Source organism: Mercenaria mercenaria, chromosome 17 (genome assembly GCF_021730395.1).
Source record: "Mercenaria mercenaria strain notata chromosome 17, MADL_Memer_1, whole genome shotgun sequence".
Lineage (NCBI taxonomy): Eukaryota > Metazoa > Mollusca > Bivalvia > Venerida > Veneridae > Mercenaria > Mercenaria mercenaria.
In genome coordinates, this window is record NC_069377.1 from 54478560 (window position 1) to 54493475 (window position 14916).

Consider the following 14916-nt stretch of genomic DNA (forward strand, 5'->3'; position numbering starts at 1 on the left):
TCAAATAATAAAAGAACGTTGTGACCTCTCTAGAGGCCATATTTTTCATGGGATATGTATGAAAGTTGGTCTGAATGTTTATCTTGATGATATATAGGTCAAGTTTGAAACTGGGTCAACTGCGATCAAAAACTAGGTCAGTAGATCTTGAAATAGAAAAACCTTGTGACCTCTCTAGAGGCCATACCCTTGAATGAATCTTCATGAAAATTGGTCAGAATGTTCACCTTGATGATATCTAGGTCAAGTTCGAAACTGGGTCACGTGCCTTAAAAAACTAGGTCAGTAGGTCAAATAATAAAAAAAACCTTGTGACCTCTCTAGAGGCCATACATTTCAAGGGATCTGTATGAAAGTTGGTCTGAATGTTCATCTTGATGATATCTAGGTCAAGTTTGAAACTGGATCAACTGCGGTCAAAAACTAGGTCAGTAGGTCTAAAATTAGAAAAATCTTTTGACCTCTCTAGAGGCCATATTTTTCAATGGATCTTCATGAAAATTGATCTGAATGTTCACCTTGATGATATCTAGGTCAGTTTCGAAACTGGGTCACGTGCGGTCAAAAACTAGGCCAGTAGGTATAAAAATAGAAAAACCTTGTGACCTCTCTAGAGGCCATATTTTTCATGAGATCTTCATGAAAATTAGTGAGAATGTTCACCTTGATGATATCTAGGTAAAATTCAAAACAGGGTCACATACCTTCGAAAACTAGGTCAATAGGTCAAATAATAGAAAAACCTTGTGACCTCTCTAGAGACCATATTTTTCAATGGATCTTCATGAAAATTGGACAGAATTTTTATCTTGATAATATCTAGGTCAAGGTCAAAACTGGGTCACATGAGCTGAAAAACTAGGTCACTATGTCAAATAGTAGAAAAAACAATGTCATACTCAAAACTAGGTCATGTGGGAAGAGGTGAGCGATTCAGGACCATCATGGTCCTCTTGTTTTATTCCTCACTGCAAATTTGTTTAAATACAGGACAACCCTTTTTTCATCTGTAACAGATACTCATAAAAATAGTTCCAAATTACAGGTATTATTGAGACTCTGTGCAGGCTGATGCATATTGGGTTTAGTGTTGTCTTGAAAATTATCAACTAGGTATAATCTACCCCGGAGCCTCAGCTTTACCTCCTGAAAAGACAACACGGGCCCAAGTATGTGATATAAACTGTCAAATGAGAAAATACAGGAACATGTGCAAAACAGCCCCAGTTACTGGTTTTTCCGTGGAAATGGGGCTTAAGAGCTGTTAAAAAGTTTTTTCAGTCAAGCTAGAATAAATTTCTATTAAACAAATAGAAAAACATTGATTAAAAAAATTGAATATTTTCACTTTGGCATTAGTTTTATAAATCTAATTATTTCTGAAAAAGCATTCTTTTGGAGTCTGCCTCTGGGTAAGTCAAGGTGTTGTAATACCTCCTGTAGTATATATGTCTTTTGTATAAATATGTTTTCAGTTTCATTCAGTCATTCTTACTTATCAGTTAGCTATTAATTAATTCATACATAATTATGTATATATAAAGTACTAAAACCTAAAGTGACTGTATTTTTCTTCTAAAGTTCAATGCTATCTATCACCTTAAGCTCAAATCTTTATGTTTTACTGTTTCATTTAGTTTTTAGCTCACCTGTCACAAAGTGACAAGGTGAGCTTTTGTGATCGCGCGTCGTCCGTCCGTGCGTGCGTAAACTTTTGCTTGTGACCACTCTAGAGGTCACATTTTTCATGGGATCTTTATGAAAATTGGTCAGAATGTTCCCCTTGATGATATCTAGGTCAAGTTCGAAACTGGGTCACGTGCGGTCAAAAACTAGGTCAGTAGGTCTAAAAATAGAAAAACCTTGTGACCTCTCTAGAGGCCATATATTTCACAAGATCTTCATGAAAATTGGTGAGAATGGTCACCTTGATGATATCTAGGTAAAGTTCTAAAGTGGGTCACGTGGCTTCAAAAAGTAGGACAGTAGGTCAAATAATAGAAAAACCTTGTGACCTCTCTAAAGGCCATATTTTTCATGGGATCTGTATAAAAGTTGGTCAGGATGTTCATCTTGATGATATCTAGGTCAAGTTCGAAACTGGGTCACATGCGGTCAAAAACTAGGTCAGTAGGTCTAAAAATAGAAAAACCTTGTGACCTCTCTAGAGGCCATACTTATGAATGGATCTTCATAAAAATTTGTCAGAGTGTTCACCTTGATGATATCTAGGTCAAGTTCGAAACTGGGTCACGTGCGGTCAAAAACTAGGTCAGTAGATCTAAAAATAGAAAAACCTTGTGACCTCTCTAGAGGCCATATATTTCATGATATCTTCATGAAAATTGGTCAGAATGTTCACCTTGATGATATCTAGGTCAACTTCGAAACTGGGTCACGTGCCATCAAAAACTAGGTCAGTAGGTCAAATAATAGAAAAACCTTGTGACCTCTCTAGAGGCCATATTTTCCATGGGATCTGTATGAAAGTTGGTCTGAATGTTCATCTTGATGATATCTAGGTCAGGTTTGAAAGTGGGTCACGTGCCTTCAAAAACTAGGTCAGTAGGTCAAATAATAGAAAAACCTTGTGACCTCTCTAGAGGCCATATTTTTCATGGGATCTGTATGAAAGTTGGTCTGAATGTTCATCTTGATGATATCTAGGTCAAGTTCAAAACAGGGTCATGCGCGGTCAAAAACTAGGTCAGAAGGTCTAAAAATAGAAAAACCTTGTGATCTCACTAGAGGCCATACTTGTGAATGGATCTCCATAAAATTTGGTCAGAATGTATATCTTGATGATATCTAGGTCAAGTTCGAAAGTGGGTCACGTGCCTTCAAAAAGTAGGTCAGTAGGTCAAATAATGAAAAAATGTTGTGACCTCTCTAGAGGCCATATTTTTCATGGGATCTGTATGAAAGTTGGTCTGAATGTTTATCTTGATGATATATAGGTCAAGTTTGAAACTGGGTCAACTGCGATCAAAAACTAGGTCAGTAGGTCTTAAAATAGAAAAACCTTGTGATCTCTCTAGAGGCCATACCCTTGAATGGATCTTCATGAAAATTAGTCAGAATACCTTGATGATATCTAGATCAAGTTTGAAACTGGGTCACGTGCCTTAAAAAACTAGGTCAATAGGTCAAATAATAGAAAAACCTTGTGACCTCTCTAGAGACCATATTTTTCAATAGATCTTCACGAAAATTGGTCAGAATTTTTATCTTGATAATGTCTAGGTCAAGTTCAAAACTGGGTCACATGAGCTCAAAAACTAGGTCACTATGTCAAATAATAGAAAAAACGACGTCATACTCAAAACTGGGTCATGTGGGAACAGGTGAGCGATTCAGGACCATCATGGTCCTATTGTTGTATCTTGTGGAACATTTGTTTCCTTTGTGTTACACAACCTTTAACATTTATTAAGTATATCTGAGCAAAGGATCATAAACACTGGAAGAAATCTTGAGAGCTTAACTTAGTGCTACATGCTAGGATGTAGTTTAATTCAAATTTGTAAATGCCTCTTAAAATTTTTATTGGACAGACTTTCAGCATACGTTCTAAGAGATGAAAATAATAATGCAGGTGCACTTTGTGAGGCCTCCTGTACTAAGTTTTGCTAGGTATTGAATGAGAGGCATATTTGGTTTTATTTTTTGCAGTGCACCCTTTGTTGAGTTCCATGTCCATTATTTCATATTCTTCATCCGACTAGACCAGAAACTCTTTTCATTATTCTTAGCTGAACTGATTCCCATACTTTTCAATTGGGAATGATGTCAAAGTTGGTGGAATTGGGAAAATAGCTACATAAACTGCAAAAATTTGAAAAACAAAAACAAAAGGAACAATATGATTTATAATTTTGCTATAAAGATTTTTTTCAGAATATTTGATAGCAAAAAGAAACCACTACACTAAACTTCACAATCACATGGGAATTTCGAATTTAAAATTGGGAAAAACATACATTTTTGCTTTGACACTGCCTCCTTTTACCAGAGGTAACTTCTTATCAAAGAAAAAAAAGCTACATGTAGGGAAGTTGTCAGTCACTGGTGTAAAAGTAGTATTCACTTGTAAGATGCTAAGAGCATACAGCTGCTGTATATCTAAAATGACTAATAAAAAAGGAATAAAAACTGCTGGCATAATATGATTTTAGAAAAGTTTGGATGTACAGTGGGGAAAATAACTTTGAAAGTATTGCAGCATGTATTGTTGAATGCAGTGATTCAACCCAGTTTGATGTGACTGTTGTCAGTATGATTTTGTTTTTGGAACTTGATTGAAAGAACAGCACTGCTCACTCTCAGTCAGATGTACTGTTTTGTTTAATGATTTAATTCTTTCAAACTCTATTCTAAAGATTACTTGCTATATTTTGAATTTACATTTTGTTGCTACAAATACTAGTAGCTAAACAAAGTACAGCCTGTCAGACTTGCTCAGTTAGGGCGGCTTAAAACAACCATGCAGTATGCCCCAAAGTTGCATGTTTGATCCTTAGTCAGTAATGGCAGTTCTAGACTGCCTCTTCACATGCCCCAAGATTTTAAATGTGATCCATGGTCTGTAGGGCTGCTATAGACTGCCAATCCACATGCCCCTAGGTTGTATGATTGATCCCTTGTCAGTAAAGGCAGTTCTAGACTGCTAGTCCACTTGCCTCTAGGCTGTATGATTGATAACTTGTAAGGTTGTGTGTTATATTCATGGTCAGTAGGGACTGCTTTAGACTTTCCACAAGCCTAAAGGTTGTATGTTTGATCCCTGGTCAGTAAGGGCATCTCTAGATTACCATTCCATATACTCCCAAGGTATGTTTGTTCCCATGTAAGGTTGTATGTTACAATCATGGTCAGTAGGGGCAGCTATAGACTACCATTCCACAAGCCCCCTTGTTGCTGACTTCAAATGACTTGCCTCTCATCGATGTGGGTTCGAGCCTCACTCGGGGCATTGAATTCTTCATGTGAGGAAGCCATCCAGCTGGCTTACAGAAGGGTGGTGGTTCTACCCAGGCGCCCACTTGTGATGAAATAATGCACGGAGGGGCACCTGGGGTCTTCCTCCACCATCAAAGCTGGAAAGTGGCCATATGACCTATAATTGTGTTGGTGCGATGTTAAACCCAACAAAATAAATAAATCCAAAAGCCCCAAGTTTGTATTTTTGATCCCTGGTTAGTAAGGGCAGCTCTAGATTATCATTCCAAATATGCCAAGGTTGCATGTGGGATCCCTGGTAAGTAAGGACAGCTCTAGACTACCATTCCACATTCCCAATGTTGTATATTGGATCCCTTGACAAGGCTGCTCTAGACTAATATTCCACATACCCCAATATGGCATGTTGAATTCCTGATAATTCAGGGCAATCCTAGACAACCATTTCATGTGCCAAAAGGTTGTGTTTGATTCTTGGGCAAGGCAGCTTTGACTACCATTCCACAACCACAAGGTTGTTTGTTTCAAAACGTAATGTTTGATCACCTGTCAGTTAGGTCAGCTTTAGACATCCAGTCCACATGCCCTAAGGTTGTATGATTGATCCTTGGGCAAAGCTATGAACCCTTTCCATGTGGAAATTGTGTTTGTTTTTTCCATATTTATTTTACATATTCTAACTAGTGTTCTTGGTTATAAACCACTTACTTCAGAATAAATTATTATCATTGATGAAATTGTCACAAAGAACTTTTGCATGGCCTATGGAGGACCATACTTGTAACCTTACAACTGACAGTGTAGTGCTTTAAATACTTTAATTACTTTGTTTGCAGCAAGTTAGTACAGGCAAGTTATCCAGAATTACAAAATACATGATTAGATTACTAGATAATTTATTAGATTAACCCTTACCTGCTCCAAAATGTGTTGAGTAATTTGTTTGAAACCAAACCAAAGCAACTTTAAGTGACATATAGTACAGTATGATATGTGAATTTTTTTTTATTTCAGAGTATGAAGTAGAGAGATTAAAGAAAGCCGTTGATGCCTTAATGACCTCAAATGCTGAAAAGGTAAGACATGATACTAGTTTAGTGTTAAAGATCCTGTAATAAATTTGATTAGAAAGTCCTTATGTTGTAGTTAAAGCACTTTCAGAAACTAGTATTCAAAAGTCTCCATTGCTCAGTGGTGAGGGTAGCCTACAGTGGCCAATGATGAGGGTTGGCGGTTAAGTTGTGCCTGAGTGGTTAGAGTTGGCCTCTATAGCCAAGTGGTGAGGGTTGGCCTCTTTGGCTGAGTGATGAGGGCTGCCCTAGGTGGTTTGATGGTGATTGTTGGCTTCTTTGACTGGGTAATGATTGTTGGTCGCTGTGGCAGAGTGGTGTGGGTTGGCCTCTTTAGCAGAGTGGTGAGGGTTGACCACAGTGACTGAGTGATGAGGGTTGGCCTTTTTATCTGAGTGATGACGCTTGCTGACTTCCCTTGCTTCTCATTGCTCCTCACCTTTCTTGTGATATTAGTGTGATTTAAAATCAAACAACAGCGTAAAATTGTCAAACTGGTATTCGTAACTAAGGAAGGGAGACCATGCTCTAATGGTACACACACCAGTGATTTCAACAAAACCTTAATTATAGAAGTTGAATGCAGAACAACCACACCAATATACTTGTCTTAATACTTAATTGTAATTTAAGGTAATTCTAGTTTGATAAGGATTACTCCTATTATGTTTGTGTTATAAGTGAACCTGGTCTTAATACGTAACTGGCTGAATTCTTTTTTAAGTAAATTCAGTTGCCATGGAATTAATCTTTTTTTTCTGTAACAGGACAAAAGACTGGAGGAATTACGTAGAATATTACGACGTTACAAGAAAATAGAGGAGCTGGTAGCACAAGCACAGGGACGTAAAAGTAAGACAGATTTATTCATTGTTTTCCCACTATTTCCTACTTATGAACATTGTTTATAGAGTTTTAGTGTTTTTTAGTCTTGACAGGATGATGTGATTTAGGTTCCCGTAAGAGGGTATGAAAGTAATAGATATTTCATGTAAGGCATTGTGTTTCATTATATTTCCTTGCAAAGTCAAAAGTGAAGAGACTATTGTTGGCATATTCGGGTGTTATTTTCACAGAATGTTAGGTCAGTCTTTACATACTTTTGAAGTCATTACTATGCATGAGGGACTTCTTAAATACTTTGTTCTGTAAAATTATTCTCAGCAAAGAAATTTCATATTTACTTCAAAATCAATTAACTTCATGATTTCATACAAAAGGCAGTTCTGTGGGGGCATGAATTTGTGGTTTTCTGTGGGGGCATGAATTTGTGGTTTTCTGTGGGGGCATGAATTTGTGGTTTTCTGTGGGGGCATGAATTTGTGGTTTTCTGTGGGGGCATGAATTTGTGGTTTTCGAAATTGTGAAGGTAAAACAAATGAGCAACATTTGTTTGTTGTGAATTAACTTCATAGATTGATTCAGTCCCAGTATGGGTTTCACAGTATTTCATCTTTACATTTTAAAATCAACAAACTTCTGTTCCTGTGAAATAGTAACTGTTGTTTTGTGCTGAATGAACCAAATTTTATGCTGACAAAATCAGATGCTTCAACATTAATAGGCTGGAGGTTTTGTGATAATGCAGTCACCTTTTATCAAAATTTGTTATATGTTTTATTTCAGTGTTGGATGAAATTCTGGGAACAGAAGATGACACCAGCTCAACAAGTTCAACAACACCTTCAGTGACCAACGATACCACCAGAACCACTGATACTGGACCCTACCAGGTTAATGTTTTGTCCTTGCTATGAACCAATTTAGCAAGAAGGGGCAAACTCTTTTCTTTGTACTGGTCGGTCTTCGTAAACCATTTGTTTTCCAGTCAGTACCTTGAGAATGCTTGGGTATATGACTATCAAATATCCTAGGATGATTGCCTATGGTCAGTAGGTGAGTAGGCAAGATTTGGAAACTGAAAATGGTTTCAGATCAGGAACTGGTATATGCTTGGATCATGTCCATCAAATTTGATGGTGGGATTTGTAGTTGTCACTATATGACTACTATTATAGTTTTAGAGGCCAAAATTGGATACTGCTGAGGTCAATGGCAGAAAATTGCCTTTAGTTTAGTAGGTCAAAGGTCAAGGTCACAGTGTCCTTGAGAATGAAAATTACATTCTAGTTACACAGTTCCCTCCAACCAGCCATCGTATGGAGGATATTTTTGTATGACAGGCAGCCCTTAGATAAGACTTTTAAGATTTGTTTTTCAGGCAAGATAATTTCTGTATTTCAGATGGATGATCATAAAGGACTCACAAATTACAGTATCTCACCAAGTGCTACCAGTACACCAGGTTTGTATCAGTTGCCAGTACAGTAACATTGAGCCAGATAAATTGCCCTACAAATTTCATTGTAATAGAATACCAAAAATGGTACATATTTTGTAACCTATACAGCTTTCTCTAGGGGAAGCAATACCCTTCATGTCCAAAGGTTAAAGGTCGTTATTTTGGTCTGATGTGTGGAAGAGAAATTGTTAAAATTTTATTTCATGACATTCAGTCTTTAACCACAGTTTGCTAAATTCATCTTAAGGAAACAAAACATTTCAAATTTATGTCAGGTTGTGACTGTTTTTATCATTAAGTCCTTATTTATTATTTTTCATTGATTTCTCATTAATTATATAGTGTAATGATGTATATGGCTGAAAAATAAATTGTGAGATAAGTCAGCAAGGGAATTAGTTTTTTCTGTAGGCTTGTGATTGCATTATTTGATAATGGCAGAAAAATCTCCTGATCTGTTAAACTCATTATATATAAAGTAGTTATTCAGGATGATAGAATAAATATTTATCCAAGAACGTTATATAATGTTAAATAAATAGTGCGAGATGTGAAGATACTTAAATGCTTTATTCTTAGAAATAATCAGGTATCTCTTTTGATGGACAATTACCTTATCACACTTGACACTGTAGGAACCTAATCACCTCCGCATTATATATGATATTGAGTACTTTTGACTTTTTTATCTGAAATCTATTACCATTTTTTGTACCATTGAATATTAGGTGATAATACTTTGAACCTTCGAAAGGGGATTATATCCCTTTGAGTGCAAAAGAAAAAAAAATCATTACATTAGGTTGTTTGTTCATACGGATGAAAAGGGCCTCTGTTGCCAAATGACTGGTTTTGAATCAGTTGACCCTCCCTGCTATGGGCTGGTTGAAAAGGTCCTCTGTGACCAGATAACTAGCTGAATCACTTGCCCTTCACTGCTGTTGGTTTGGTAAATAAGGGAGTCCATGGCCAAGTGACTGACTGCATTATCATGTCTGACAGTAGTGGGTTTGAGCAACTACAAAGGGATTTTCTTATTTTAAGTGGGTTTTTAGAGGTGGGAAAAAACAACATAATTTTGGTAAAATTACAACCACCTGTCTTTTAATAAGATCCTAGGGGAGCCTCCCAGTATTGTTTCAGGTACCGACTGATCGATGAAGCAGCTTGATGATTTGTTCTTGTGTAAAATTTTCTCCTCTGTTTGTCATTATATATATCTTACATAACCATTCCTGTGGCTTTGTTAGCCCACCATCATCAGATGGTGGGCTATTAAAATCACTCTGCGTCCGTGGTCCGTCTGTCCGTCCGTCCGTCCGTTAACAATTTCTCGTTATCGCATCTCCTCAGAAACTACTGGGGGGATTTTGACAAAACTTTGTCAGAATGATGTATTGGTACCCTAGTTGTGTCCCCCTGAAAATCAGACTGGTTCAACAATTTATAAGTGAGTTATGGCCCTTTGTTTATTTCTATATTTTACATAGATTTATATAGGGAAAAGCTGTGAAAACCTTCTTGTCCAAAACCACAGAGCCTAGGGCTTTGATATTTGGTTTGAAGCATCATCTAGTGGTCCTCTACAAAGATGATTCAAATTATTTCTCTAGGGTCAAATATGGCCCCGTCCTGGTGGTCATATGGTTTAACATAGACTTATATAGGGAAAAACTTTGAAAATCTTCTTGTTTAAACCACAAAGCCTAGGGCTTTGATACTTGTAATGTAGCATCATCTAGTGGTTCTCTACCAAGTTTGTTCAAATTATCCCCCTAGGGTCAAAAATTGCCCCGCCCCGGTGGTCACATGGTTCATATAGACTTATATAGGGAAAAGCTTTTAAAATGTTCTTGTCAATAAGTACAACATTCAAATTTGGACCACATGTATTTTTTTGAGTGGCAAGATGAACCTTGACATGAGTTGACCTTGATTTTGACCTCGTGACCTACTTTCACATTTCTGTAGCTACAGCCTTCAAATTTGGACCACATGTATATTTTTGAGTGGCAAGATGAACCTTGACATAAGTTGACCTTGATTTTGACCTAGTGACCTACTTTCACATTTCTGTAGCTACAGCCTTCAAATTTGGACCACATGTATAGTTTTGTGCACTGGAAAAAACTTTGACCTTGATTTTGACCTAGTGACCTACTTTCACATTTTTGAAGGTACAGGCGTCAAATTCGGACCATATGCATAGTTCCGTGTTTCAAAATGAAATTTGACATTGATTTTGACCTAATGACCTACTTTCACATTTCTCAAGCTACAGCCTTCAAATTTGGACCACATGCATAGTTTTATGTACCGTAAAAAACTTTGACCTTCACATTGACCTAGTGACCTACTTTCACATTTTTGAAGGTACAGGCTTCAAATTTTGACCACATGCATAGTTTTGTATTCCAAAATAAAATTTGACCTTGATTTTGACCTAATGATCTACTTTTACATTTCTCAAGCTACAGCCTTCAAATTTGGACCTCATGCATAGTTTTGTGTACCGAAATGAACTTTGACCTTTACATTGACCTAGTGACCTATTTTCACATTTTTGAAGGTACAGGCTTCAAATTTAGACCACATGTATAGTTTTGGATTCCAAAATAGAATTTGATCTTGATTTTGACCTAGTGACCTACTTTTACATTTCTCAAGCTACAGCCTTCAGATTTGGACCACTTGCATAGTTTTGTGTACCGAAATGAACTTTGACCTTAAGATTGACCTAGTGACCTACTTTCACATTTCTGTAGCTACATGCTTCAAATTTAGACCACATGCATAGGATTGTATACCGAAACAAAGTTTGACCTTGACATTGACCTAGTGACCTACTTTCACATTTCTCAAGCTAAAGCTTTTGAATTTGGACCACATGCACAGTGTTGTGTATGGAAATGAAATTTGACCTTGAGCTAGTCAGTAAGTCTTGAAATTTGGAACACTCAAAAATGGCACATTGGTGGGCGCCAAGATCACTCTGTGATCTCTTGTTTCTGTTGTGATTTACAAGTTTCTAACCCTATGAATACCAGAAGATTTTATCAAAGACATCTTATCTTAAAATTCTGTTACATAAGTGTTGATAGAAAATACCAATGATTTGTAATACTAACTGTTGTCACATAACTGCAATATATATATATATATATACATATATAGTGTAGTGCATGAATGTTAAGAAATGGTGTTTTTTGTTGTGTTTTCAGTGAATTCATTCTCTGAACCACGAAGTAACTTGACCTCGCCACCCTCTACTATAGCCTCAGTGAAACCAACACGACGGATACAGAGATCTAATAGTGCGGAAGAAATTACAAAAAATAATCACAAGGTACATATAAAGTACCCAGTCATACAATTTAATAGGTCAGAAATATCTGATCATACCATTTTCTAGGTCAGAAATATCTGGTCATACCATTTTCTAGGTCAGAAATATCTGGTCATACCATTTTCAAGGTAAGAAGTATCTGGTCATACCATTTTCAATCTGGTCATACTGTTTTCAAGGTAAGAAATATCTGGTCATACCATTTTCACGGTAAGAAGTATCTGGTCATACCATTTTCTAGATCAAAATTGAAGATCTTACATTACAAAGAATGTGGATGGGACATTGCCAATTTGGAAAGAGTTTGGAAAACAATTAGAACTTGTCTTACTGCACTGACTAGACGATTATTCTGAAATTTATTGGAAAAATCGTGAAAATGGGAAACCAGATAAAATATACTGTTAATTTTTCATTTAGAAATCCAGATGTACGGAAGATATTATTAGCTCATCTGATTTTTTGAAAAAAAATGATGAGTTATTGTCATCACTTGAGCGGTTGTCGGCGTCGGCGTCGGCGTCGGCGTTGCCTGGTTAAGTTTTATGTTTAGGTCAGCTTTTCTCCTAAACTATCAAAGCTATTGCTTTGAAACTTGGAATACTTGTTCACCATCATAAGCTGACCCTGTATAGCAAGAAACATAACTCCATCTTGCTTTTTGCAAGATTTATGGCCCCTTTTGTACTTAGAAAATATCAGATTTCTTGGTTAAGTTTTATGTTTAGGTCAACTTTTCTCCTAAACTATCAAAGCTATTGCTTTGAAACTTGGAATACTTGTTTACCATCATAAGCAGACCATGTACATCAAGAAACATAACTCCATCTTGCTTTTTGCAAGAATTATTGCCCCTTTTGGACTTAGAAAATCAGTTTTCTTGGTTAAGTTTTATGTTTAGGTCAGCTTTTATCCTAAACTATTAAAGCTTTTGCTTTAAAACTTGCAACACTTGTTCACCATCATAAGCTGACCCTGTACATCAAGAAACATAACTCCATCCTGCTTTTTGCAAGATTTATGGCCCCTTTTGGACTTAGAAAATATCAGATTTCTTGGTTAAGTTTTATGTTTAGGTGAACTTTTTCTCTTAAACTATCAAAGCTATTGCTTTGAAACTTGCAACACTTGTTCACCATCATAAGCTGACCCTGTAAAGCAAGCAACATAACTCCATCCTGCTTTTTGCAATAATTATTGCCCCTTTTGGACTTAGAAAATCATTTTCTTGGTTGAGTATTATGTTTAAGTATACTTTTCTCATAAACTATCAAAGCTATTGCTTTAAAACTTGCAACAGTTTTTCACCATCATAAGTGGACACTGTACATCAAGAAACATAACTCTATCCTGCTTTTTGCAAGAATGATGGCCCTTTTTAGACTTAGAAAATCATGGGTAGGACAATATTTCTATTATACAAAAAAAATCAGATGAGCGTCAGCACCCGCAAGGCGGTGCTCTTGTTTTTATATTGAGAATAAAATTTAAATTTAAACTCACAAGGTTTTTTTTCTAATTTCAGACTCCCCCTGCTAATAAGAGACACACAGATGTAGTAAAACGGAACGGCAGTTATGGTACGTTACCCAAGGAAATGATTGTCAGAAATAAGGAAGATGACCGCGAGCACCGCAGATCACGCGGTTTCCCATCCTTTGGGAGAGCCCTTCTACGAATTAAATCCACGAAACGCAGTTGTTCGGCCCCAAATTTAGGTGACGGAATAAACAGTATATGCCTGCTGCATACTGTTGAGAATGCGTTTCGCAGCATGTGTTATATATGTATCCGTTACCAGTATATAACTGACGTAACCTCTCAGACTAACAAACGGTGTCTTGGTCCACTAATGTCTTAATTGTTTTTAGCCCACCATCATCAGATGGTGGGCTATTAAAATCACTCTGCGTCCGTGGTCCGTCCGTCCGTCCGTCTGTTAACAATTTAGCGTTATCGCATCTCCTCAGAAACTACTGGGGGGATTTTGACCAAACTTTGTCAGAATGATGTATTGGTACCCTAGTTGTGTCCCCCTGAAAATCAGACTGGTTCAACAATTTATGAGTGAGTTATGGCCCTTTGTTTATTTTTATAATTTATATAGATTTATATAGGGAAAAACTTTGAAAACCTTCTTGTCCAAAACCACAGAGCCTAGGGCTTTGATATTTGGTATGAAGCATCATCTAGTGGTCCTCTACCAAGATGATTCAAATTATTTCTCTGGGGTCAAATATGGCCCCGCCCTGGGGGTCACATGGTTTATATAGACTTATATAGGGAAAAACTTTGAATAACCTCTTGTCCAAAACCACAGGGCCTAGGGCTTTGATATTTTGTATGTGACATCATCTGGTGGTCTTCAACTAAGATTGTTCAAATTATACCCCTAGGGTCAAATATGGCCCCGCCCTGGGGGTCATATGGTTTACATAGACTTATATAGGGAAAAACTTTGAAAATCTTCTTGTCCAAACCACAAAACCTAGGGCTTTGATACTTGTAATGTAGCATCATCTAGTGGTTCTCTACCAAGTTTGTTCAAATTATCCTCCTAGGGTTAAATATGGCCCCGCCCCGGGGGTCACATGGTTCATATAGACTTATATAGGGAAAAGTTTTTAAAATGTTCTTGTCAGTAACTACAACATTCAAACTTGGACCACATGTATATTTTTGAGTGGCAAGATGAACCTTGACATGAGTTGACCTTGATTTTGACCTCGTGACCTACTTTCACATTTCTGTAGCTACAGCCTTCAAATTTGGACCACATGCATAATTTTATGCACTGGAAAAAACTTTGACCTTTATTTTGACCTAGTGACCTACTTTCACATTTTTGAAGGTACAGGCATCATGCAAATTTGGACCATATGCATAGTTTCGTGTTTCAAAATGAAATTTGACATTGATTTTGACCTAGTGACCTACTTTCACATTTCTCAAGCTACAGCCTTCAAATTTGGACTACATGCATAGTTTTGTGTACCGAAAAAAACTTTGACCTTGACATTGACCTAGTGACCTACTTTCACATTTTTGAAGGTACAGGCTTCAAATTTGGACCACTTGCATAGTTTTGTATTCTGAAATAAAATTTGACCTTGATTTTGACCTAGTGACCTACTTTTACATTTCTCAAGCTACAGCCTTCAAATTTGGACCACTTGCATAGTTTTGTGTACTGAAATGACCTTTGACCTTTACATTGACCTAGTGACCTACTTTCACAT

The 14916-nt window shown here is 36.8% G+C and overlaps 1 protein-coding gene across 12 annotated transcripts in view; it reads left to right on the forward strand.

The window, feature by feature from the left end:
- LOC123536773 (liprin-beta-1-like) overlaps positions 1–14916 on the forward strand; it is a 172050-nt gene that overhangs the window by 121700 nt on the left and 35434 nt on the right. For 11 of the 12 annotated variants that reach the window (XM_045320186.2, XM_045320183.2, XM_045320184.2 and 8 more), the window contains 6 exons: positions 5974–6035; positions 6797–6881; positions 7656–7762; positions 8274–8334; positions 11553–11677; positions 13203–13395. In XM_045320186.2, coding sequence (XP_045176121.1) covers positions 5974–6035; positions 6797–6881; positions 7656–7762; positions 8274–8334; positions 11553–11677; positions 13203–13395 — 633 coding nt within the window. The remainder of the gene's footprint in view (positions 1–5973; positions 6036–6796; positions 6882–7655; positions 7763–8273; positions 8335–11552; positions 11678–13202; positions 13396–14916) is intronic. The other variant, XM_045320187.2, reaches the window with a different exon arrangement.